The sequence below is a fragment of the Chionomys nivalis genome, chromosome 1, assembly GCF_950005125.1.
Source record: "Chionomys nivalis chromosome 1, mChiNiv1.1, whole genome shotgun sequence".
Taxonomy (NCBI): Eukaryota; Metazoa; Chordata; class Mammalia; order Rodentia; family Cricetidae; genus Chionomys; species Chionomys nivalis.
The window spans coordinates 62,124,807-62,151,875 of NC_080086.1; the positions used below are offsets into that span (position 1 = coordinate 62,124,807).

Below are 27,069 nucleotides of genomic sequence, written 5' to 3' on the forward strand. Positions count from 1 at the left end.
TATTTCATACAGATGGATCTTCCTGATGAAGAGCCGGATCGATTAAGCAACAAACTGTTGCAGTATGACCCCAGCCAAGATCAATGGAGAGAGCGGGCACCCATGCAGTACTCTAAGTACCGATTCAGTGCAGCCGTGGTCAACAGTGAGATCTACGTTCTGGGTGAGTAGGAGATTGCTCAGAGCAGAGCCTCTTTCATTCCTTCAGCAGTGTGCGCCTGTAAAAACAAGTTTCCCTTCTTCTTGTGTCCCAGTTCAAATGTATATGCATAATTGGCCAAAACGTATTTCTTGTTATCTGGAGTACAAGCCAATTAAGATCAAGTCATTGACAAAAGGGCAAAACTATTTTTATGGCCTTGGAGAGCAAAAGCAGCAGTGATCTGTCCTGTGGGACACAGGCTGGTGAAGCAGAAGTCTTTGTCCATTTTTAGTTGGTGAAATGTGGGGTTTTGCAGCCAACTGTGCTTGTGTTGTTAAAGAAAAAGCTACAGCAAGGTAGACTGTGCCACAGATTTTGCCAGTTCTCTTCATTTTTCCTAATGCTCCAAATTCCTAAAGTCACACTACCAAGTAACTTTTCCATGAATGCATTTCCCCCTCCTCTCTTGAATATGTGTGGTCAGTACTAACCAGCAGGGATTGGTGAAAGAAATTCCAACAGTTAAGAATCCCAGACATCTCCTGTGGGTCCCCTTCCCTCCTCATCCCTGCATTTTCCTGCTTCTTTGTGTCTTAGTCTTCAGAGTATGTTTTCTCTGACATCACCCTCTATCACCCGCACTTCCCCTGAGTATGGGAAGCCTGGGCATGAGGCTGACTGGACTGCTCTGAGTCTCAGTCCTCCCGCCTGCATAACTGACTGGAACACAGGGAGGTGATAAGAGGCAAAAAATGACAAAGAAAAGAGGAGCTCTGAGGTAGACGAAAACCAGGCCTCTAATGGAGACAATTTAAAAAAAAAACAAAAACCATGAAATGAAGGCTGTTATCTTGGGCGGTTTTCACAGCATGAAGCAAGGCAATTCATATACTCAAATATTAAAATTGTTTTATTTAAGAATAATTGTGCAACATAATTTATGATTGCCTCAGTTAAGAGACTCACAATTATAATTAAGTTTTTCCTCTGGATAAATATTCCTTTCTTTGTTATAACCAGAATGAGAGCTCCCCCTAACAAGGAACCTCAATTGGGCTAGACGTGTAATAAAAATGATAATGTCTTTTGGATGACTGAGTGAGAAAAGGCACCTTAGAAGCAACCTTAGTAGCCCACTCTTCACAGCACAGACAAATGTCTATTGGGTGAACAAAAAGTAAATTTAAAGGGACCTACAGCATTTATGTTGCTGACAAAAGAGTATATGTACTGTGCTTCAGGAGGGGGAGCAGGAAAGATCAGGAGGACGAGTGGATGAGAATGGGAATAAGAAAGCCCCGATGTGGAAGGAGATCAGACAGTGGTGCAGGCACATGGGTCCCTTGCTTTTCTCATGACAGTACAAAATACCTGATGGAAGCAACTGGAAGGAGGAAAAAGTTGCTGTGACTTGTGATTTCAGTCCACAGTAGAAGGCTCATCAGAGTGGTCTATGGCAGTGGAGTGGGAGGCAGTGGGTAGTTCACATGGCAAGAACCAGAGGTGGGTATGACCAAGTCCCACGGCATGTAATCTACTTCACCCGGGCAAACCACACCCCCTGAAGGCTCCACAGTGTTTAAAATAGCTCCACAATCCAGGAGTCAAGCATTCAAACTGTGAACTTGGGGAGGATACTTCTAATCGAAATCATATCAACTAGGAGCCACATTATGAAGGTCATGGGTAAAGAATTAAGAAAACATAGTAAAGTCAGGCGGTGGTGGCACACACCTTTAATTTCAGTACTGGGGGGGCAGACACAGGTGGATCTCTGTGAGTCTGAGGCCAGTGTGGTCTACAGAGAAAATTCCAGGACAGCTAAAGTTACACAGAAAGACTCTTTCTCAAATAGCAAAGCAAACAAACCGAAATGCAGTTTGCTTTGCCAGGCAGTGGTGGCACACACCCTTTATCTTAGCACTCGGGAGGCAGAGGCAGGGATATATCTGTGAGTTCAAGACCACCCTCATCTACAGAGTGAGTTCTAGGCCAGCCTGGTCTACACAGAGAAACCCTGTCTCCAAAAAAAAAAAAAAGAAAGAAAGAAAGAAAGAAAGAAAGAAAGAAAGAAAGAAAGAAAGAAAGAAAAGAAAAAAGAAAAAAGGAAGAAAGAAAAGAAGATAATGAGCCACAAGAAACTACACAGAAGCAATTTGATTGAAGGATGTTTGGGGAGATCAAGGCCAGGAGAAACTGGAAGAGGGGAGACCAATTAGTAGCTTAGAATCTTGCTTCTAGATTCCCAGAACCAGGAACCAGATTCATAATCATCCCAATAAGTTTTTCCATATGTAAAATTCACTCCAAAGTTACCTTGTCCAACATTTGTGCTTAATCCTAAACTTATTTAGCTTTGAAGTGATGTGGAACTCAGTTGTTTCATTTCTGTAGTCTTAGTTCAGAGTTAGTTGTTCACTGTGTATGTAATTGGAATTGAGGCAAATATATACAACCCTAAATTTGTTGGTTTGAATGAGTCACAGATCACTTTGAAATCGTTTTTTTAACTGACTGCTTTAAGGTAACTATATATACCACATTGTGCTTGGAGATCCCAGTCAATTACTATGAAAATAGGCCCTCTCCTTATTCTCTAGTGGATTTAATACACACCACCTCCTGGATAAACTACAGAGTATTTCCCAGAGAACAGCCAGTGGCACCTCCTTACCACAGAGGCAGCAGTACATTAATGTGAGGAAGGCTCCAGCCTCAGAATTGAGGGGAACTAAATTCTTGGCTTCATCCTGACTCTGGTCTAGTAAATATAATAATATTTTACTATTACAAGATTAGTTACAACAGTTATGTAAGATGTATGTCAGGTACCTGCATTGCAAACGTAGCAGCCTCCCATTGAGTCCCTTGCTGTTACAGACAGTTCTTATGAGGATCTGCACTGCCCCCCCCCAATCTTATATGTTAAAGCCTAGCCACCAGCCTGTAGTGCTAGCATGAAATAATAGATACACTAGAAGACAGGGCCTAGGGGAAGGAAGTTACATCATTAGACTGCAAAGTATATTCCAGCCAAATTCTAACTAAATGGTAACATAACTGTTTTAATGTTAGACTTTTAACCAGCAACAACAACAAAAATCTAGTTTCTACCTAGGTGAGTGGAGCAAGCACAGTCACCCTGTCTTCCCACTGAACAGCGTGGCAGAATGTGGCCAGCATGCATGTACAAGACATCTGCAATGCGTGCATCAGGAAGGAGCTCTGGAGCTGAGCTGTTGTGGCACTCGGGTTTCCCTCCTGTGTCCCCTGACCTGTGTCAGCTGAAGCCCACAAGTACATACTGTGCAGACAGAGTGCTGAGAGAATCTATGCAGTTACGGCCTGAGTCACTGAAAAGGAAGCATAATTCTTAGAACGATTCTCACCCGACTTTCTCCCTGTCTTCTACTCCTCCCTCCCTCCTGTCGTCCCATTTAGGCAATCACAGCTGAGTGTAGTTGAGTGGGATGGCTAGAACCCCAGGTTTCTAGCCAGAGAGCCAGTAAAGGGAGAAACTGGAGATGTCAGTCTCAGGGAGTCTTGTGTCATGAATTTCGAGGTTCACCCCAGGTGATGCCTGCTTTGACATTCTCATAGTACAGACCCTGAGAACTTAAATCACAGGTGAGTACAGCTCAGGCTTCAGCTGATTATCCAAGTTTTGAGCTTCATAGAAAGCATCAAAGAGCATTCATTACACATGCTTGAACTCTAAGTGATACTAGAAAGATATGCACAAAAGGCAGACAGAACCTTGCATCCTGTACCTGACCAGTTTAACGTTGAAGGGGTCATAAAGAGAGAGGGAAAGGAGAAAGAAGACAAGAGATGGAGGGAGAGAGAGGAGAGGAGATCATTTTTATCTCTATGATTTAAATAAGCCCCCAGAATGTTATGAAAAAATGCCCAGGGTACAATCCCTTCTCACTCAGTAGACAAAAAACAAAACAAAACAAAACTGGAAAATCTTGAATTACTTGGAAGAAGCACCAGAATGACAGAATAATGACAGAAAAGGCATGAATACATGAGTCACCTTCCTTTTCTTCTTCAGTATTTCAGGACTGGGTTTCTCTGTATAACAGCCCTAGATGTCCTGGAAGTCACTTTGTAGACCAGGTTGGCCTCAGACTCACAGAGATCTGCCTGCCTCTGCCTCCCAGGTAAGTGCCACCATACTGGACATGAGTCATTTTCAAAGGCCTTAAAGCAGTTACTCTAAAATACTAAAATATGCATATGTATATGCTTATATATAATGAACACTCTTGAAATGAATACTAAGCCAGAAAAACCTCCACAAGAAATAGAAGATACAAAGAAAAACAAAGTAAAAAAAATTTTAAAGAAATTACTGTTTCATTAATCAAGAAGTTCAGCGGATGGATGCAGAAGCTGAGACCAGATGAGAGGGAGAAGAGTCAGTAAATGCAAAGACTCATGGTAGAATCTGGAGCCTGGGTGACAGAGGAAAGTGTTTAAATCTGAAGTGCCGCAGAGCAACTACGAAGGGCTTCATAGTTATGTCTCCGGGATCCCAAAACTCAAATGCCAAAAGTGTGAGCCCCTCAAACTTATTTAATAATGCCTTAAGAGCCTCTAAATTTATTTAAAGTTGTAAACTCACAGACTCAAGAAGATGAACCAACCCCAAATGGAATAAATCCACAAACCCACACCCATATCACATTGCCAACTTGCAGCAGAAAAACAAAAGGAAAGAAAAGCAAATGGGCAAAATCCCTGAACTGTCTACAGGGGAACACAGGCTGGCTGACTCAAGATGTCTGCCCAGAAACCAGGAGAGCTAGGAGTTGGGCAAACATAGCTAAAGCGCCAACAGAGAACTGTCAGCCTGGAATTCTGCATTCCCCCGAAAGCTTCCTTCATGAGTGGGCGTAAATTAACGTATTCTAGATAATGGAAAGCCAAGACACTGAATATGAATGTGTCTGCTAAGGGAGTGGTTCAGACAGAAGGAAAAGGCGCCAAGTGAAAACCAGAACACCAGGATGGAGTGAACTCAGCGGAGAGCAAAGGTCTGGACAAGCGGAATGTTCTGCTCTGGAGTTCTTAAAAATATGTTTGCAGATTGAAAGTAAAAAATATTATATTTTACAGTTTTCAGTGTATGCAGACATGAAAGTGTGACAGGTATATAAAGCATAAAAGAGGGTGCATGAGGGATCCTGTAAAGCGTTGGTTCTCAGTAGACCAGGACATATTAAATACATATTTTTGTGAGTGCTCTGCGTCATACCTGTAATCTGTGAACTTGGAAAGCTGGGCAGGAGGAACTCAGCGAGTTCAGTTGAAGCCAGCATGGGCTACAGCATAAGACTCTGTCTCAAAATGATAAGACAAAAAAGTACATATTTTGTAATCCTCAAAGGAAAACTATTAAAAGGGATAGTGCAGAAAAGTCAGTAAATGCATTACGTGACTAAAAGATGCTGGAGCACTCTGGCGTGAGGCAGCCCTGTGCCCTTTGCCTAGTTTCTCTCCACTTCCCCTCTCCAGCTCTGGTAGTCATTTACTCAGCCTCTTCTGACTCCGTATGTGGAAAGGGCCTGTGGAATTTGTCTGTTTCTTGCTTATTTTGTTTAGTGCAATGTCCTCCAGCCTTACCCATATTGTTACAGATGTTGTTTTTCTCTTTGTAAGTGTGCATATGATTTTGTTTGTGTATATAAAGTGTGTGGGGTGGAGGAAAGAGAGAAAGAAAACTGCCTCATGTGTGGAGGTCCGAGGCCAGCCCTGGGTGGTGCTCCTGGGGGGGGGCAGCCCTGGGTGGTGCTCCTGGGGGGGCAGCCCTGGGTGGTGCTCCTGGGGGGGGCAGCCCTGGGTGGTGCTCCTGGGGGGCAGCCCTGGGTGGTGCTCCTGGGGGGGGCAGCCGTGGGTGGTGCTCCTTGGGGGGGCCAGCCCTGGGTGGTGCTCCTGGGGGGGGGGCAGCCCTGGGTGGTGCTCCTGGGGGGTGGGGGACAGCCCTGGGTGGTGGTCCTGGGGGGCCAGCCCTGGGTGGTGGTCCTCGCCTCTGTGTTCTTTGCCAGGCTAGCTAGCCTGTGAGCTTCGGGGATTCTCCTGTCTCTACCTGTCTCCCAACCTCCTGTAGCTGTGCTGCAATTACAGGCACACCATTTCACTCATTTTCTGTGTGTATTCTAGGGATTTGAATGCAGGTCCTTGTGCTTGCACAGCAAGGGTTCTGCCCTCTGAGCCTTCTCCCTAGCACAGAGGTTCATTCCTAAACCTAAATAATACTTGGTTTCTATCCGGTCATCCATTCACAGACACTTAGGCTGTCTCTGTCTGTATGTTAGCTGTTGTGAGAAGTGCTGCAACACACGAACACACACACCTCTCTGAAGTGCTTTCATTCCCTCGGAAGGAAGTCCCCAGAAGAGGGATTCCGTGCACTGTTATTTTCACTTTTGAGGAATCTCAATACTGTCTTCCATAGGCTGTACCAATTGTCACTTCTGAAAACCACGTCAAGGCCCCTGCTTCTCCATATCCTGCTAACACCTACCTTTAAATTTTTGGACAACAAGCATCCTAACCTCACTGTGGTTTTGACATACTGAATGCTTTTTTTCTTGTGTCTGTTGGATATTGTATGTCTTCTTTGGGGAAGAAGTTTATCTAGGTCCTTTGCTCATTTTAAACAGGTTGTTTAGACTTTTTTACTATCAGGTTATATAAGTTCCGTATATATTTTTAATATTAACTTATTGTTACATATGTACTTTCAAAATACTTTTTTAAAATTTTATTGGTTGTTTCATTTGCCATACAGAAGCTTTTTGATTTGATATAGTATGTTTTATTTTTCTTTTGTGCCTCAGGTTTGCGCATCATATTATTTTCAAGGCCAACGTGAAGCAGCCTTTTCCTGTGTTCTCTTCTATAACTTTTATGGTTCTAGGCTTTATGTTTTGGCCTTTAATCCATTCGAGTTGAATTTTGTGTATGATGCAGGAAAAGGGTCCAGTTTTCTCTATGTAAGCATAGAGCCTTCCAAGCAGCATTTGTTGAAGAAACGCTCCTTTCCCCCATTGTGTATTCCCAGCACCTCGTCAAAAAATATTTAACCATATGTTCAGTTTTACTTCTAGGATCTGTTCTGTTGGACTGTATGTTATTTTTGTGCCAGAGCCATATTGTTTTGGTTATTATAACTTTGTAATGCAATCTGAAATAAAAAAAATTGTGCTCCAGATTCAGTATTTCTCAAGATAATTTGGAAATTTAAGATAATTTATAGTTACATATGAATTTATGAACTTTACATAGGAATTTTATATATTACATATATAAACCTTATATATAAGTTTACTGTTCCATATGAACTTATGTGAACAATGTTGGGATTTTAATGAGAATTGCATTGAATCCTTGTGTCACTCCAAGTAATGTGCATATATTAATTCTCTTAATACATGGATATGGAATCGTTTTCCCTTTATTCGTGTCTTCCTTGCTTTCTTTCATTTGTGTTTTGTAAGTTTCATGGTTAAACTTATTAACTATTTTATCCATCTCAATGCTATGGCATATTCAATTGCCTTTTCAGATAAGGTGTTCTTAGCACAAAACATCACATTGATTTTTCTGCATTGATTTTGCTTCTTAAAACTATATTCAGCTTGTTAATTCTTTGGAGTTTCCACACATAGGACTATGTCATCTGCAAAAGGAGATAATTTTATTTATTTATTACTTTTTATTTATTTATTTTTGGATGAGTTGTTTCATTTCTCATCTGTTTTCTCTCTTTAAAAAAGATTTTTAATTATATGTCTATATGTGTAGGTGTCTATACATTTGTATGCATAGGTGCAATGACCCGCAAAGGCCAAAAGAGAGCATCAGGGTATCAGATTTTCTGGAGACTGTGCTTTTGTTTTCCGGCCCCCAGATCTAAATAATCACACAAAGACTATATTAATTACAACACTGTTTGACTAATGGCTCAGGAGTATTCCTATCTAGCTCTTACATTTTAAATTGATCCACTTCTACTATTTTGTATTTTACCACAAGGCTATTGGTTTGTTGCCTCACATCTTGCTTCTTGTGCAGCTACATGGTGTCTCCTCACTCTGCCTTCTTTCTCCCTGCATTCAGTTTAGTTTCCCACTTGCCTATAGTCTGCTCTGCCATAGGCCATTAATCAATATTACCATTAACCAATGGTAATAAAACATTTACAGCATACAGAGGTTAATCTCACATAATTTTCCCTTTTCTGTCTAAATAAAATAGTAAAATTACATATAACAAAACAGGTATCAAGCAAGAATTACAGTTACACTATTTCTTTTTTAGTCCAAAGTTTCATATCTAAATCATCTTTTATCATAACTAAAGAAAACTATAACTATCTGTCTTCAACTCCATCAAAGACTCCAGAAGGGTATAATATTACCTGAATAACCAGAAAGTGTTTTGTAAGCAACTTCCAAAACTCTAGAACTTATAGAGACATCTCGCTGCCTGGATAGTCACCCAGAGTTCTTCTGTAACATTGGGGAATCCATACAGGCCTATAGTATCTGGCAGACTTTTCCATGAAGCAGGAAATGTGAAAGACTGTTTTGCCTATATTGGCAGTTTGTCAGTCTCTTTCTTCTCTGTCCTGCAGAAAGTCTGGCAGACTCTTTAAAGGAGCAGGAGCCCTGAAGGACTGTCTCACCTTCTTTAGGCAAGTTCAGCAGTCATTTTTCTGTGGGTCCTGCATGTCCAGTTTATACAGCATACTGTCAAGCAGTCCAGGCAAGAGCAGTTTCTGGCTCAAATGGCTAGCCTTGTCACATTGAAGGCAAATTCCATAATAAGTTTCTTCAATGCCCATAACCTCTCTGAAGTAATTGGTGCTGCCAGAAGCAGACATGTCTCACTGTTGAGAAAAGTCTAAGTTATTAAAACCTTTTAAATGTCATATTCTGTAGGTCTTTGAAGGGTTAAAGATTGTCTAAATGAAATATGTCTCTATATCTAGAAAACCTAACTAACGCAATTAAAAGTTTGAATATTATAGATGACTGTCTATTAACCTGTATTTCTTAACTACACATTGCATTATTAAATGATCTGTACAGACACAATACCTTAAACAAAAGCAGAAATACATATACACTGTGTAACAAAATCAACCTTAAATTTGTATTCTCTCTATATTATATCCCCCTTATTTTTTTTTTATAAATTGACTGTGACCATTAACCATTTATAACCAACCCTTTTAAAATGAAAATAAACATTTATAAACAACCACTTTGGAAATTTGGGTATAGTTTCCTCCAAACTGCTTTCTGCTGCTTGTTGAGCTAAGGATTTTTAGGATTTTGTGGACACTTTTTGGGGGGGGCTATTGTTCTATCAAATCACATTAGTCTGTAAGCAATCCACAGGTTCTCTTCTTCTGTGGAAACAAAAACAGAACCCCTTTTCCAAAGTAACATATCCTTAAACTCAAGTTTTGAAGTCAAGATAGCTTTATGTTGGTGTAACTTAACTATTCCCACGATCAAATGTCTCTCTGCAGGAAGATTATTAATAGTCAAAAATTCAAAGAAAACACAAAAGTATACATAATCCAGACTCTCTATGTATTTTCCATCTTTACAAGGCTTTTTATATTACTTTTACTGTCTCTTTAAAGACTTTGTTTCACTTTTTAAAACTCTTTCTATAACTGCCTGTACCCAATTTTTTCTTAAACCTACATACATTTTTTAAACGCACTATGACCAGTCAGTTCAGAAGTTTATTTTGTCTGGATCTGTCTTTATTCCGTGTCTGTAATCCTTTTTTGAGCACTGTTTTAAACTCTTAAGAAGGTGTGGCTAGGACCAGAGCCGCTGTTTTGCCTGTTAGTTACACCTTGCTGGGCTTTCCAACATGGCAGAGGTTCGTTTACTGCCAGCTCTGGGAGCCATGTTTACCACCCCAACTCTGGGAAGCAGTTGGCCACACATTTGTTCACCACCAGCAAACAGCCTATCTGTAAAAAAAAATGCAGCTACCAAGAAGCTGCGCTTAGCTCCCATTTCTGTAGGTCTAAAAGCCCTCTTTTTTTTTTTAAAAAAAAAAAAAAAAAAAAAGCTTTTTTATATCTTATATGGATCCATGCCATACAGTGGGCACCATTATTAACATGAAATTTCTGTCCTGCCTGGTCCCAGAGTCATCCAGTCCCAAAGAAACACACAGAGGCATATATTAATTATAAACTGTTTGGCTTATTGCTCAGACTTATTACTAACTAACTCTTACATCTTAAGTTAACCCATTTCTATTATTTTATATTTTACCACAAGGCCCTTGGTTTGTTGCCTCTCATCTTGCTTCTTGGATGGCTACATAGTGTCTCCCTGACTACACCTTCTTTCTCCCTGCATTCAGTTTAGTTTTCCTGCCAGCTATATTCTGCCCTGCCATAGGCAAAGCATCTTCTTTATTAACCAATGGTAATAAAACATATTCACAGCATACAAAGGGGAATCCCACATCAGAGTTATGCATGATTGTAACCTGCTGGATATGGGTGCTAGGAACCAAAATTGGGTGCCCTGGTTCTTAGCAATACAGGTTCTTAGCCACTGAGCGTCTCTCCAGCCTGCTGTTTGTCTTCTTTTACTAGTGCTTCCGGTGGCTTGTTACGTAGACGTGGGAAGAACAGCAGCCATGCCTCACCCAGTTCTCACGGGAGAAGCTCTTCTTCCTTGCTGATTACAGTACTGGCCTCAGGATATTCCCGTGTTAAAGAAATTTATTTCTGCAGATTATATTGAGAGTTTTATTTTTAAATTATAAGTAGATGTTGAACTTTGTCAAATGCTTTGTATGCATCTATTGAAGTGATCACATCATTTTAATTTTTCAATCTTTTAATATTTATTTTATGCAGGAATAATTAGCTTATCAAAGGTAATTCTCATCATACAAGGCAAAATATTGACATTCTGTGAGCAAGAGCTTATTTTGGGTAAAATATTGGTTACCAAACTGGGACTGGATTGCTGTCAGTTAGAACTGTGGCTTATGTTTATTACTGAAGAGGCAGAGGCTCAGGCCAGGCAGGCAGGCCTACAGAGGCTCAGTGGGGTGAGTCAGCTCACTGCATTTAAGGCAAGGAGATTGACCCCTTCCCGGGAGCCCCTGAGGCATGTTCACTGGAGAAAGCTGTTGCTGCTTGATTAATCTTATAAAAAACTAGTAGTTCTGAGACTGGCTTATTGTGCCTGTAGGACACTTGTCTTTTCCTAGGAGCGTGGGACTTTTGTATATCCCTGTTCTGATTTTTTCATCAGCCAAGCAGCTGGGAGACTTGCAGGAGCTGTCCAGATACCCACTACTGCTGCTCATTCTCCTTAAAGATGGGGTTTTGCTTGTGGGTCTGCATGTTGAACAGCATGGGCACATCCTGCCTTTTTCTGTAAAGCATTTGTTGAAAGATTTCTTGTGTGAGTTTGCTGTGTAGATTTAAGGTTTGATAAACACATCTAGCCTTGTAACCCTCTAGTTAATGAGTTATAAAAAAAAGATTAGAGAGCAGTCTGGTGGAGTGATGTAGGCCTTCCCAGGTCTGTTGGTGAAGTCAAGTCCCAGCAATGCCTTAGGCTTCCTCAGTAGTCAGTTTACCTTTCATCTTGCTTGGATAGAAATTGCCCTGACTTATCTGTGGTGCTAATCCAGGTCAGATGAAGTCCACAAGGGCATGGACCTTTGTAACAATAGAAAATTCTATACTTTTATTCATAAATACCCGAGCAAACGAATTTAACCTGGTTTGTGTGTGTGTGTGTGTGTGTGTGTGTGTGTGTGTGTCCTTAGAGCCATGAGATTAACTGTTTTCTGTGTTAGCCAAAGTTAGGGGTGAATTTTGAGGACCACGAAAGTTGAACATTCCTGTGTCCAGGATTATTATCCTTGGGAATCTGTTCTCAGTGTTCGTCTGTCTCAGGGCGGGCTTACCACTTTAACTTCCTCTCAGAGGACAAAGCCTCTAAAAGGACTATAGTGAATTAGTCCTGGTGCTGGTGGACATCTCAGACCCGAGTCCTACATAGAGAAAGAGAAAAGTGTGATCTCTATGAAGCAGTGGCACCTCTGGTATTTGTCTTTGGGTCTCGTAGTGGCCACCATTCTACTCCAGGAAGATTTTTATCCTCCTTCTCTCAATGCGAGCATACTTTTTCATCTGTTTTTATTTTATTTTTTTAATTATTTTATTTACTTGATTTCATGTTGTGTTTTATCACTATTGCTAACATCTGTGTAAAATGTCTCTGTACCACATTCCAAACTAGTCACACAGACATTGTTTTAGGTACCAGATTACTAGGTTAGAACGGTCATCATTATTTAGTAACTAGTAAAGATATATAATACCATCAGAGGTATCTTTTTAAGTATCTAAAAAGTGGCTGTGGTTTTAGGACGCCCTTGTTCTCTGGCCTTAGAAGTGTTTGCCATAGGCAGCTGTCTTAAGTCCAGTGATTTCCCTATGGACCAAATGCTTCTGGGGGTTTTCTGAAGAGCCACACTTTGAGATCCTGTGTTGGTCAGCTTTCCATCACTGTGGCCCTGCCAGAGGTGGTTGATAGCCTAAAAGAGAAAGGGATTTTCTGTTCAGTTTCAGGGGAGTTATTTGACCCCCTTGCTGCTGGACCTGTGGCTTCACAGTGCTTCATGGCAGGAACTCTCAGCAGAGAAAGTCCACTCACTTTGTGGCAGCAGGAATCAGAAATTGGAGGGCAGAGACCAGAATACCAGTGGCCTAACTTCCTTTTTCAAGGCTTCACTTCTTCTTCTTCTTCTTCTTCTTCTTCTTCTTCTTCTTCTTCTTCTTCTTCTTCTTCTTCTTCTTCTTCTTCTTCTTCTTCTTCTTCTTCTTCTTTCTTCTTTCTTCTTTCTTCTTCTTCGTCGTCTTTTTTTCAGAGCTGTGGAGTGGACTCAGGGCCTTGCAAGCACTCTGCAACTGAGCTCAACCCCAGCCCCCCAAACTTTATTTCTTAAAGGTTCCACAACATCTCAGCAGTCCTTCAATACTGATGACAAACAGGACATGGGCCTTCAGTGGGCACTCCAGATCCAAACTGTACCACTCCTTAATGGGCATGCATCCAATTCTAGAGCCTTTCTGAGGTTTTGAAAATGCTTCTAAATCAGCAATTTTCCATCCCAATGTATTTTTTTCTGAGATTCTTATTTCAGGTTTGAACCATTTACAAATAGAAATAGCAAGCCTTAAACTGGTTTCTTTTTTATCTACCCCCCCGAAAACAAGTTTGCTAGAGTCTGCTTTGTAGACGGACTTTTCTGTCCCACTAGGCAGATCCCAAATAACCACACAGAGACTTATTATTAATTATAAATGCTTGGCCAATAGCTTAGGCTTGTCTCCAGCCAGCTCTTACAACTTAAATTAACCCATTTCTATTAACCTATGTCCTGCCCCGAAGCTTGTTTACCTTATCTATGAACTTCCCATGTTGCTTTTTCTGAGTCTCATGACCCCTCTCCCCAGTATTCTCTCTGCTCCAAAAATCCAGCCTAGTCATTTTTTATTAGCAATATAAGCAATACATCTTCACACTGTACAAAAGGATTATTTCACAGCACTGCTTTTTTTGTTTCTGTTGTTGTTTTTGTTTTTCGAGACAAGGTTTCTCTATGTAGCCCTGGCTGTCCTGGAACTCACTCTGTAGACCAGGCTGACCTTGAACTCACAGAGATCCACCTGCCTCTGCCTCCCAAGTGCTGGGATTACAGGTGTGTGCCACCACTGCCTGGATAACACTACTTTTTTATAATCTATTTTCCCTTTTAATTTTTATTTTATGTATATGTTAGCTTTGTCTACATGTAAGTCTCTGCACCACATGTGTGCATTGCCTGAGAAGGCAAAAAATGGCATTAGATCCCCTAGAGCTGGAGGTACAGTGAGACACCATGGTGCTGGGAACTGAACTCAGGTCCTCTCAAGCACTGACCACCTCTCCATCCCCCATAAAACTACTTTTACAATATCTTTTTGCTTCATCTTTATTGCGTTTGCAATTCTGAGTCATTTTTGTTCCTATTATTTTCCCAGCGCTATTCAAATAATTTTATAGACAAGGCCTATTTCATGGATACATCAGACTCTTAAGTAGATAAACTGGCTTGAGAGCTTGATTGAGGCCCAGAGTCTGGAAAAAGAAAGATTCTGCATTTTCCAAATACTTGGTGCCAGCCTTTTGGGTGCCTAAATCCCATAATATTATTATCAAGAAAAAGATTATTTTAAATTACCATACTCTTGTCTGCTTAGTGAAAATTTTCTTCCATGCTGAGTAATATTTATTGAAAAGCTATTAAATGCTAGTCCCTTTACAATAATGTATTGTTTCTGTTCTCACAATAAATTCTTAGGGCTAGAGAGATAGCTCAGTGGTTAAAAGTACATACTGCTCTTACATAGGACCCAAGTTGGATGCCTAGAACCCCTTCAGGTGACTCCAGTCCCAGATCTGATAGCTCTGGCTTCTGTTGGCACTGTACTCATGTGTACATACTCTTACATACATACACATAATTTTTAAATAAATTCTTTTCTTTGATTTTTTTATTATACAAATAGTGGGATTAAATCTAGAATTGAAGTCTAAATTTGTTCAATTTCAAAGCTAAATAATTTTTTAAAATATGTCGTTGCTAGAGTCTGCCTGGGGCATCTCAGTGGATAAGGGTACTTGCCTACAAGCTTGAGGAATAGAGTTTGATTCCCAGAATTCATATACAAGTCAGGCAAGCATGATGGCTCCCAGTAATCTCAGTACTCTGTAGATTCTCTAGGCAAGCTGGATAACTAGACTAGAAGGAGCTGGTGAGCTCTGTGTTCAGTGAGGGACCCTGCCTCAATAAACAAGTAGAAGGCAGTCAAAGAAGACACCTAATATCAACTTCAGGTCTTTATATGCCAACACACATGTGTGAAAACATACATGCATGTACACTACATATATATGGACACACACAAAGAGAGAGGAAAAGAGAGATCAGCAAAGGTTGTCTTTACATAGGAATAATGTCCGTGGCTGTTGAATCATAAAACTATTCACCCCCCAAACTAAGATGCCAGAGACAACCAGACCTGGATGGTTCTTTTCCCTTGCACTGCTAGGCAAGTGCCTTTGGTCTTCTCTTCAGCACTGGGGATGGAACCTAAGGGCTTGCTTCATGCCAGGCAAATGTCCTGCCATCAAGCCACATCCCACAGCTTCAGTCATTCCCACAGCTGCTAGTCACTGTTTCAGCATCTTTTGTGGCTGTCACATTGCACATGCAAGCTTCTCTGCATTCTATACAATGTGTACAAGATCATACTGCAGACAACTGTGTATTCTACAGACTAACATGAAATCAGGCCATGAGATCATATCTCTTTAGCAGTGTTCCCAAATGTTACAAAACAGTTTCAGGTCTCTGTCACGGCGCTAGTACACAGACACAGTTTACTTTTCCTTTGTCGTGGTTTGCCTCTGTGTGCTGGGCAGTAGCCTGGAAGGACTACTACATCAGTGTCCTGAGAGATGAGTGACGCTGTCGCACCACTGGTTGCTAGGGTGCGTAGGGTTCATGCTTTTCTCCCTTGGCAGCTGGGATAGCACCTTATGATAACCTGAGAACTGGTCCTAAGGGAGGAGGCTTCCAGTTCCATTCTTCCCAGTCCAGCACCCTAAGTGCATGGCATCTTCAGTGATAAGTTCTGAAGCAACCAAGGACAGTGGCAATAGGCAATATTGTTTTGGGAATCTCTTGGACTTCCTGACCAACAATTCAAAGGGAGGTTTCCCGTGCTGGGCACTAGGGATTTTGTTAGTCTATGGCTCTTGGAGGGATTGTTATGTAATACGTATTTTTAGGTAAATATGAAGTAACATATTTACCCATGGCTTTTTCAAACATCCTTAGTGTTGTTTATTCCTTCTCCCTTCCTGACCCTGTGTTTTCTTCCCTTCCCCTTCCTTAGTTAAAGCTCTCCCTGCCATTTTTCATTTCCTCCTTCACAGCACCTGTCCTACACTCCCTCTCTAGAGCTCCCCCACTGCTCATGGTGTTGGTCCCTTTTCGCTTGCCTGGTTTGTGTGCTTACTCCAGGTTATCTACACCTAAAGATTCAGAACTGGAATCCAAAATTAAGAGAGAATATGTTGCATGTGTCTTTCTGGGTCCAGTTCACCTCACTTACCAAGATTGTTTTTCTAATCCTCATTATTAATAAGTCATTTGACTTTGACACTTGAGAGTGCATTCTGGCAAGTGCTGAATAAATGTAGTAAGTGATAGTTAAAATAATTAGTATCACTTGTAGTAAGAGGTCCAGCGTGCACTAGTGTCCTGATGATAATCAGCCCAGATACTTGTTTGGCCACTAGAGAGGGCATCTTTGTTCTGGAACATTCCTTAGAGAACCTCACCATCTCTGCCTGCTTCTTGCACCACCCGCTGACCTATGTGGTGCACACATGTTTTTCCATGGGCAGCACTCAAAATACCATGAAGAATATGTTCTTGCTGTAGGCACTGAAGACAAAAGCATTCAACAGTTGGGGTGCTGACTCTTATCCCAACCCTGAAGGTTTAGTTTCAGTTGTAAAAATTTCTGAATTTGGGCCTCAGTTAAATCTGCACTAATTTTTTTAATTGAGGAAATGTTTGATTTTGAAAAGCGTGTTCTCAGAGACACCTTGAATTTAGATGGAGAACTTTCTGGAATGATGTTGAACTGATCGGGGAAGAAGCATTAGGTTCCCGACCCTCTATAGATTGTCTTCTTCACATCAAAATAGAGATATAGCTGACTTTTTTGAGACTCCACTCCATGTGTTTCATCAGCTCTACTGTGCTATGATTGGTGGTCCTGAAAGATGACGTCCTAGGAAGCATAAAACAATCTAAACCAGTGCTTCTCAACCTTCCTAATGCTGCAACCCTTTAATACAGTCCCTCATGTTCTGTTGACCTCCAACCATAAAATTATTTTCATTGCTACTTCAAAACTGTGATTTTTGCTATTGTTATTAATCATAGTGTAAACATCTGGTATTTTTGATGGTCTTAGGCGACCCCTTGTGAAAGGGTCGTTTGACCCTCAAAGGGGTCACAACCAGAGATTGAGAACTGCTGATCTAAATGGTCTGTATGAGCTTTATTTATGAGTAAAGGTATGCCCACTACACATACAGGTGCCGAAACTGCCGCTTTTTCTTTGATTTTCTTCCTGAGGGTTTCCTCGTGCCTGGATTTTGGGAACTCTTGTGGGGTAATGGTGCTGTGTGCCAGACAGAGCCACTGGGCCCACCTGGAAAAGGCTGAACAAAGGTGCTGCCCTCAGCTGTATATTTAAGATGCCTTATTTTGAAGTTTAAATTTTTTTTTCATTTGCACGGAGAAAGCTCACATTAATAGTTTATTAAGTGCTTAATCTACAATAGACATCTAGAGAACAGGTTAATATGTCCTATTTTTATAGAAAATGTGAGCTCCTTACTTTCAGGTTTTAAGTCTCATTTTGTGAACAACAAAGAAGACAATGAATTAAATTCAGGCTTGTACCAGTAAAGAGTCTAAAAGATAGGACACTCTCAGCTCCTCCTTATGAAAACTTACTGAATACTGTCATATCCATGGATCTTTGCATCAATCGGTGCTCACCAGAAAAACTTCCTGCAGTAGATGGGAACTAACACAGAGACCTACAACTAGACACTACAGAGTGAGAGACGTTGGAGCACTCAGTCTCTAATGGGATGTCTTCATCAAGCCCCACCCTCAGGGCTCAGGGAGCAAGGCAGCAAAGGAAAGAGTGTAAAGAGCCAGAGGAGACCGTTGACTCCAAGGAAAGTCTTCCAGACACAACAGGACAGATGCACATAGGAACTCGAGGACACTGTGGCAGCACACACAAGACCTGCACAGGTTTAAGCCAGGTGGAGTCTAAGCACTGAGAGGGGAAAGTAGACAGTTTTCTCCAAAGGAATCTCACTGTGTCTGTCAACCACACTCCAGGGCGGGCGGGCCCTAATCTCAGGAGTAGTTGGCCATCACAAAACAAACTCTGTGTTTCTTTGTTTGTGGACTTTTTGCTTAGTTTTGTTTTGGCTTTTTTTCTTATTGGTCTTTTGTTTGTTCTGGAATTTGGTTTTGTTTTTTTTTTTTTTTTTGAAAGAGAGAGAGAAAGAACATAAAGTTGGTGGGGAAGCTCTGAGAGGCGCTAGGGGGAGAAAACATGATCAAAATATATTAATAAAAATATTCTCAAAGAAAAAAAGAACAGCTAGTTATGAGCTCCTACTAAGATGCCATGGGGTTCTCTGTGCACAGAAGCACATGGTGGGCCAGGTAAAGAAGCAGGCCCTCTGTGATTGCTCCTGAAATGAAGGTGCATATTCATATATATGTTTTGGCTTTCTATCAAGTATATATTGTGAAAAGTCAAATTGAGTACAGAGTCCACTTTAACTTCAGGGAATGTAGAAAGTGAGTGAAAGCCACCTGCAGAAGCCTTTGGCCTGCACAAGACTGTCCCTCCCACTATGCAGCCCCCACCTTCTCCAGCTGCATCCTGAAACCCCAGGGTCCTCTCCTGGACACATGTCCCTCAGAGCCTGTTCCCCTTCCCTCTCCTCCCAGCGACTTGTGTGACCCCTTGGTCAGATGAACCACTGGTTCTCCACAGCACAAGTGTCCCTGCCACTGCTCATGTCTCTCGCATGGGAAAGACCTTGTCTCGTTTACCTCTTTGTCTCTTACCTAAGGACTGGCTTTATGTGGCAGATATTTGGTAAACATTTGTTTGCAAACTTGAATTTCCCCATGTCTATATCTTGTCCTAGTCTTCCTTCATGTAAAGTTCCACTTTTAAAAAGTCAAATTAGAGGGCTTTGGGCAATTCTTTTAAATAGAGGCTTTTCATTTCCTTGTAGAGCAGGAGATGGCCAATGTCAAGTCTTCCCACACAGCTAATGCCTCAAACCATCAATGTTGTTCCTCAGGAAGCCATTCTGTGCCTCATTGCCTTGCTGAAAATATAATAGCATTGTCTGAGACTGACTCAGCTTGAATGCCATTAAAGAGCAATGAAGGGAAGAGTTACATAAAAGGTCCAAGTCATTACTGTAAATGCATTCCAAAGACCACTTTAGTGGTAAATTATTTTATGAGAGCACCAAGCTTCACTGTAACAAGACTTTGCCTTTTCTTTTGACATTTTTTTCTAAAATACAAATGTATTGTGAGTTACCTAGGCTGTGCTTTAAAATGGTGTGTGCTTGGCAGGTGCCTGCCAGAGTCTGAAAGGAACCCAGAGCCTGATAGTAGGGAAGCTGCTGGGCAGGTCTGGAGCGAACGATCATAGAGCTGAACTCTGAGAACACAGATCCTGTGAGACTGTCTGTGCAGGTGGCATATACTCAGAGTATTTACTAAACCTGTGCTTCCTTAGGCAGCCCTAGGCCGTTTAGAAGAGACCCGGATGAGTGCAACGCTTCTTCTCATAGCTAGCACTGTGCACTCCATTATCTGGTCAAAGTGTCCGGGTGATGTGAGCCTGGCATGCTCTGCTCTGATTGCAGGAGTTTTCCATGTTTAAAATGACATTCCTAAAACTCATGCTGAATGGGGGTGAAATTTTGTTCCTGTTGCCAGAGGGTCAAATTGGTTATTCTGGGTGCTTCTTTGTTCTGAGAAAAAGTCCTATGAGCTTCAGTGGCCAAGAGGCTCTCAGCTGGGGTGAATGGCTCATCATTGCTTGTAAATAGATAATAAACTGTTTCCAGCTAAGCATTAGATCATGTTAACTCTTTTTTTTCAGGCATCCTTAACAGTGCTCAGAAGACCAGACTTGCATGTGTTTCCCAAACTGCAACTTAGCAGGGCCTGTCACTAGTGCCCTGAAGGTTCTGTATTTCATTGTAATTGTCCCTCAGGGTATAACTCCAGTACTGTGTTGTGAGTGTGCTCTTCCAAAAGACTCTTGAGTATCTTAGGAACAAAACACAAAAATCAGACACTGCTTGTTGCCTGATGTCTGATACAAATATGAACTGGGCACAGGAATTCTTAGATTGCTTGAAGTTAACTAGAAATTTAAAATGAGTTTGAGGGCTTGAAAGATGGCTCAAGGGCATCTTTCAAGGGCATTTAGCACCCACACCAGTCAGCTCACAAACTGCTTATAACTCTGGCTCCAGGGGATCTGATGCCCTCTTCTGATCTCTGCAGGCACCAGACACACATGTGGTGCACAGACATACATGTAGGCAAACATTCATACACATAAAGTAAATACATTAAAATAATAAATTCAGAATCCCTTATAGGCAGAGGCTGCATGTTCATTTTCCAGCTGTTCAGACCCAAATAATCACACAGAAACTGTAGTAAGGAGCAGTGGGCTGTGTTCCCGCCCTGCCCTGCTCCCGCACGGCTAGCTTTACTCAAAATAATTACACGGAAACTGTATTCTTTTAAATACTGCCTGGCCCGTTGTCTATAGCCTCTTATTGGCTAATTCTCACATCTTGCTTTAACCCATATTTAGTAATCTGTGTAGCACCACTAGATGGCTTACCAGGAAAGATCTTAATCTGCGTCTGTCTCTGATGGGAGAATCATGGCGACTGCCTGACTCAGCTTCTTTCTCCCAGCATTCTGTTCTGTCTACTCCGCCTACCTAATTTTCTGTCCTATCAGGGCCAAGCCAGTTTCTTTATTAACCAATGAAAGTAACACATAGACCCTTCTCCATCAAGAAGTTATATTAATTATAACACTGCTTGACCAATAGCTTAGGCTTCTTATTAACTAACTCTTACATCTTAAATTAACCCATTCCTATTTTTGTGTGTGTGTGTGTGTGTGTGTGTGTGTATTTTACCACAAGGCCTGTGGTTTACCAGTAAGGTTCTGGGACATCTGTCTTCTTTGGCAGCTACATGAAGTCTCTCTGACTTCATCTTCTTTTCTCCTTGATCTCTGCTTTTAATTCCCGCCTTGTTCTATTCTACCATGCCATAGACCCAAGCATCTTTTTTATTCATTAACCAATAAAAGCAACACATATACAGAAGGACTTCCCACACCAATCCCTAAGGGTAGAATACAGGTATTAGTATTTTTAATAGTGTGTGTGTGTGTGTGTCTGTATGTGTCTGTGATTTGTATACATGTTAGCACTCAGGTATGCCACTACACATATGTGGAAGACCACTCTCAGGAGTTGGTTCTTGTTTCCACTTTGAATTGTGGTCTCCTTGTTTCTTCTGCTGCACTGCACCTGTGAGCTTCTAAACATTTTCCTGTCTCTGCCTCCCACGTCCCTGTAGAAGTACTGAAGTTACAGATGCAAATCCAACTTGTTACATAGATTCTGAGGATCAAACTTGGGTCATCTGGTGTACAAATCCAATACTTTGACCTCTTGAGCCATCCTTCTCTCCCACTGTAATCTCTTTTCTTCAAATTCTTATCTAACAAATTCTATGAAGCCCTATTTAAGAGAAAGACATCATTCTTGGTACCACAGTAATACAAATGTGCACAGCATGCCTTGAAGGACTTCTGCATTGTGCTGCCCATGCTTCTTAGCTGAGATATAATTGATTGATGGATCTTTGTAGAGGCATTAGTAGAGTTTGGACTGTATCCTGTTAGGTTATCCTGGTAGGCAGGCAAGCCTGAGGAGAAGAACCAACAGTCTTGTTTGCACATGGTCTGCTTCTAAAGCTGTCTAGGTACTGAACACTAAGTTCTCTGGACTCAGAACTTGCCTCATCCTACAGTCTTTCATCAGGAAAAAGGTGACCTGGGAATGGGTGAGGAAAGTACCATTCATGTGTTCACCTCAATTTCAGTGAAGAAAGTACTGGGGATTCTGTCCTTGGGAGCTTGCAGGCTAATCTAGTAGAAGAGAGAGAAAAGGGGAGAGGGAGAGAAGGAGAAGAAGATATTGTAGCTTGTGAGACCAGCTCTCAAGGCTACAACCAGGGTGTGAAGACAAGGTCCATAGCGTAGCTAAACTGAACTTAAGGGTTTTCAATCTGAGGGGTAAAGACTCACATACACAATTTGAGGGTCATTTTCTTTTATTATTCTGTAGCTTCAATTCCCTTTCTCTAATTGTCTCCAATTCTCTTTAATTCCAATTCTCTGTTTCAATTCTCCCCTGCTTATTTGTTTACCTAGCTTAAATACATTTTTACAGGAGGCTTGAGGCAATAAGAAAAAATTACAAGAATTACATCTCATTGGTCATAACTCATACCTTGGGTAAATGATAAAGAGCTGAGCCATTTACCATGGCAACACATAGGCGGGGACATGGTGCTTTGCACCATCCCAGACAGTGGCATTGAAAATGTCCCAACCCTCAAAATATATTCTCTTATCCTGTTTCTAACACCAAAACATAAAAAGGGGGGAACCTTGTAACTTTGGCTGCAAGGCAAAACTATCTTTTGCCGTCCTGGATAATTGTGAAACTTTACCCACAGTAGCTGAACTTGATTAACTGACTAATTGTTATTTGGAACGTAAACAATAAACAGTTAGTTAGCTGAACCTTGAGTTTTATATCATAAACTGAGATTAGAAGTTTGTGTAGAGTATTGATTGTGAAAGAATTTAGTAGGGAAATGACTGCTGGCCTATGTTATCAACCAAGTTTAGTTAGAGAAATTGGCATGGTATTTTAGGATGCTTTGTGTTAATAACCTTGGTTGGACATCTGTGACTTTGTCCTTGTGCATATCTGTAAAGTTTTTAATATATGATCTGTTTACAAGAACATTCAGTCCAGTTTGAACTTTCTCTGAGGTAAAAATGAGCTGACTGTGTGTAGCTTGTCTTAGACTGGGGAGAAATTGTTGTTTTCTTGTGTTCATCTGAGTAAAAGGGAAAAAGCAGGTTTTAAGTGTCTTACAGTTCTCGTGGGACAATAGATCTAGTATATGCTCTATATATCACAATTATACAGCTTAGCGAGAAGTCATCTTCCTGACCATCCATGAATATATGTGTGCCCCCCCCCAGATTTAGTTGCAATCATGAGACCACATATACACACCACATGAGATTACACTCTACAATGCAGGTATTTGGAAGACACTATGGCTGACTTTTCACACGTGAAATTACAGACAGGAGCAAAAGTTTTCAGAGTCAGTGATCCTGCAAGCCTTGTCTGAACGAGATTTTCCTCCATCAGAAAATCATTCCTCTGGTGGGTTGACATCTGAATACTAGTTGTCACCTACTGTATATGCTCATGGACTCTGACAGGAAGAGATAGGAAGAAAGTTTTCTATAGGAACCTTGATTTCTGTTTAGAGGACAAAGTCTCATTCTGTGTGGAGACAGGAATGACTTTTTGGGAGGGTATAGGCAAGTTAGGCTTTAAAAGCACAGGAGTATTTCAAGCTGGGGAGGGGGTGTCAGAGAGTGCAGCCTGAGAAAAGATCAGAGAAGAAAGGTCTTGACTCTATGGAGAACTGTCAAGCTGCCTTAGCCTAACATGCAAGGAAGAAAAGAAAGCCAGGGTTATGAGGAAGACAGGACCTGGATTATCCAGATCCTTGTGCCCCTTTAGAGGAAGGAATAGATAAGAAAACAGACACAGTCTACAGAACTTGTGACTAAGAAAGACATGGAGCACAGTGGTACTATTCATCTGGGGCTGTTGCCTCTGACATTTGTGGTCTGGACTTGATGTCTACTAAACTTGCTCAGAGTTGCTGTCCAGCCTCACCCTGAGCTGTTGTCTCCTTAGGACTCATCAACCCTCGGGCATTTGGAGGACTTGCAGTACACACCGGCACAGTATGGGAAAGAGACAAGGAAAGATGAACTCAGGGTCTGAAATGCCCAAGTGTGGCTAGAAACACCACCGCCCAGTGCTGGGCTGAGATGGACAGCCTAGGATTGCTCACAGTCTACTGGGACAGGACTTGCAACTGCAGCTTATATGGCACCAGCAGCTCCACTCCAGGGCTTTCTGCATTCTTACTTTATTTTTCTTGATTGTCTCATTCTAGAACTGTCTCTTTGCCCTTCTCATTTCTATTTGGAAAGCACAAAACAGTTCAAATATGAGAGTTTTTCCTCTCCAAAATCGAGCTCTAATACATGAAACTTGGTCTTTCTGCTGTTCTTTTTATTACCCCTAGAATTTTTGTTTCTTCGGGATGCAGGGGGAGTGGGTTGTGGTAGCAAATAAAATGCAAAGCAGATTGTTAACATTCTTAGTTTGGCGAGAAATGTGTGGGAACCACCAACCCAAGTTCTCTGAACCCAAGGCACACTATTGGTTAGTAATGCTAGCATTATCCAGGATTTGGTAAGAGGAAGTAAGAACTTTTTTTACTGAAAACACCCAAGAGTCCCTGTGTTAGGCTTTAAAAAGTGACAAGATGCTTTTTTTTTTTTTTTTTTAGATTTTAGGCTTGAAATCTAGAATTTTAAAATAACTGTGGAGCGGGGGCTAGAGAACTGACAAGTTGCATGAGGATGGAGCAAATTATCAAAAGCATCCCATTAGTGGGCGGGGGTTGAGGTCCCCTGTGGGCCAGGAAGAAGCCTGGCAGCTCAAGAGATGGGCCACTTTTACTCCAAGAAACTCAAGATTTCTAGAATGTTCTTCCCCACAGTTCTTACAACTCACATGCTTATGGCTGGTAAGTGGCTCTGTGTTGCCAGAGAGACTATCTGATGCCTGATGGGTTTTGGCTTTTTGAGAGAGTCTTACCCTGTAGCCCTGGCTGGATTGGTAGTCACTAAGTAGTCTGGGTTGTCCTCATACTTACTCTGTAGCCCAGGCTAGGCTCAGACTCATGGCAGTCCTCTTGCTCAGTTTCCCAAGTGTAGGGGATTACAAGCATGCAATTACAAACATGCACTACCACAGCCTTTGGTTGTCTTAACCTGATTCCCTCTACCCAGGTTCAAAAGAAATGTCTAAGAACATTTGACCCTACATCAAGAAACCAGCAATTATACACATAAAAATTCAACTGAGGGTAATCAGAAGATCTCAGCAATTTCAGAAAATACTGGTGTACTTAAAACCCCATAGAACATGACAGAAAATAATCGTCATCTGAGCACCAGCTGTATGTGTGCCATGTTGCTTAGATGCAGTATACAAGAGGAAATCCATAAAAGAAAATTTCCTTGGTGATACCCATGAATGCCCTGAGTTCCTCCTGGTTTTCTCCATTTCTTGGTCATTATCTAAACAGTTTGATCCTTGCCACACTTTATGAAATTGGCATTATTATCCTTGGTTTACAGGTGAGAGTGATTGAGGCTTAGAAGAATTAAATCAATCAACTGCCTTTGGCTATCAAGTAGTGTTTGACACAAGAATGTGAACCAGGATCTCTTTCTAAATGTCCACATGCTTTCACCATGGCAAGTGGATGCCCCCCTACCCCACCCCCACAGTCATGCCCCACCCTTAAGCCTGGTTTAGCAATGCAAGCAACTTTGGGCATTTGTCATACATAAATGTTAATGAAATCCTTCCCCTGCTTTGGATGGAACCCAGAGCAGGATAGAATAAGCCTGCCACCTTGAGGCTGCCCTGTAGGGGAAGGGTATGGGCTGTATTCAGGGCAACTGGATGGCAAGTCCCTGTGCCTTCAGCCAGCTGTCTGCCAGGCTTTCTGTGGGAGGACAAGCTGACTCCCACACACCCCCAGAAATGAAAGAACCTATCATAGCCTAACATCAAAAGAAGGAATCTTTATCTTTGTGGGAATAAAATGAAGAAAGAGTGGCAAGTTGTAATTTTCTTCCCCCTCCCACGCCCAAATAATCTAGGTATATATTTTGCATGTGGGGTGCATTTGGGAATGATCTATGAAGGTAATTTCTGTTTATTTGCTCGGTTTTGAGTGAGGGAACATCGTGTTCAGAAATTCTGGCAGCACATAGATTAAAGCCACTGAGCTGACTTATTGACATTCTGCAGCTGCAGATCACACCCTAGGCTTCCTCTCATCAAAGGCTGTGCTTGTAGAGCCAGTGCTGACTTATTAATAAAGATCAGGCCTTTATTTGATTATTTATCTAATCAAGATTCACCTTCAGCCTAAGCTCATTAAGCCTGTTGCTAATGGAGTGTGCTTGAGGTGAAATTATACTCCGTGACACAGAGACTGAGTTCAAGCTTCACAGCCAGGACATATACAGAGCACATAGTAAGTTCGGGTCACCCAGGAGTGGGAGGAGGTCACCCAGGGGTGGGACAGAGCATGTTAGCTATCTGTTCACCAAAGAGAATGAACACATTTCACAAGGCTAGTTTTGAAGGTAGAAATTAAATGTACTTGGTAGCAGAGCAAAGGTGACAAGCACTCTCATTATCTCAGACAATCAAGAGTGATACCCACAATGTGGAGTTAGACTCAAGATGCTGGTGCACTGGGTGCCACAAACCGGCTCCTTGTGACTTCTCTAGACTGTTTGTTTCACTTACTGTTCTAACATGGTTGCAACACAAACCAACGCCAAAGCATGTCTCCTGCCTCTCACAGGAGGGCTCATCATCTTTTTACCTTGCAGAGCTCTGCGGCCACAGATAAATCTGCATGACTTCTTGACCAATAGTAGGAAGTTCCATTCTTCCTACCACTAAGAAGTTTCCCGCTACCGCAGTGCCACACTGAAAGTGGGCCTGTCCGTGAACACAGAGCTGTGGAGGCCAATGTGTCCCCTCCTTCAAAACACGGCTTCATAGTGGACTAAATTAGGTGTCTAGGCAGATAAAAGAGAAGACAGCTAAGGGCTTCCTGAGCTCATATGCTCAGTCTCTGGGTTCATGCTGCAAGAACTGACCAAGTGACATCACCAAAGAGCAAGAGACCCCTCCAGTC

At 41.7% G+C, this 27,069-nt stretch overlaps 1 protein-coding gene across 3 annotated transcripts in view; it reads left to right on the plus strand.

Moving 5' to 3' along the window:
* The window catches only part of Kbtbd12 (kelch repeat and BTB domain containing 12), a 77,484-nt gene that overhangs the window by 16,563 nt on the left and 33,852 nt on the right, over positions 1 to 27,069 (plus strand). For 2 of the 3 annotated variants that reach the window (XM_057759548.1, XM_057758795.1), the window contains exon 4: positions 13 to 163. In XM_057759548.1, the coding sequence (XP_057615531.1) occupies positions 13 to 163 (151 nt within the window). Of the gene's footprint in view, positions 1 to 12; positions 164 to 4,199; positions 4,320 to 27,069 lie in introns of those variants that run through there. The other variant, XM_057760267.1, reaches the window with a different exon arrangement.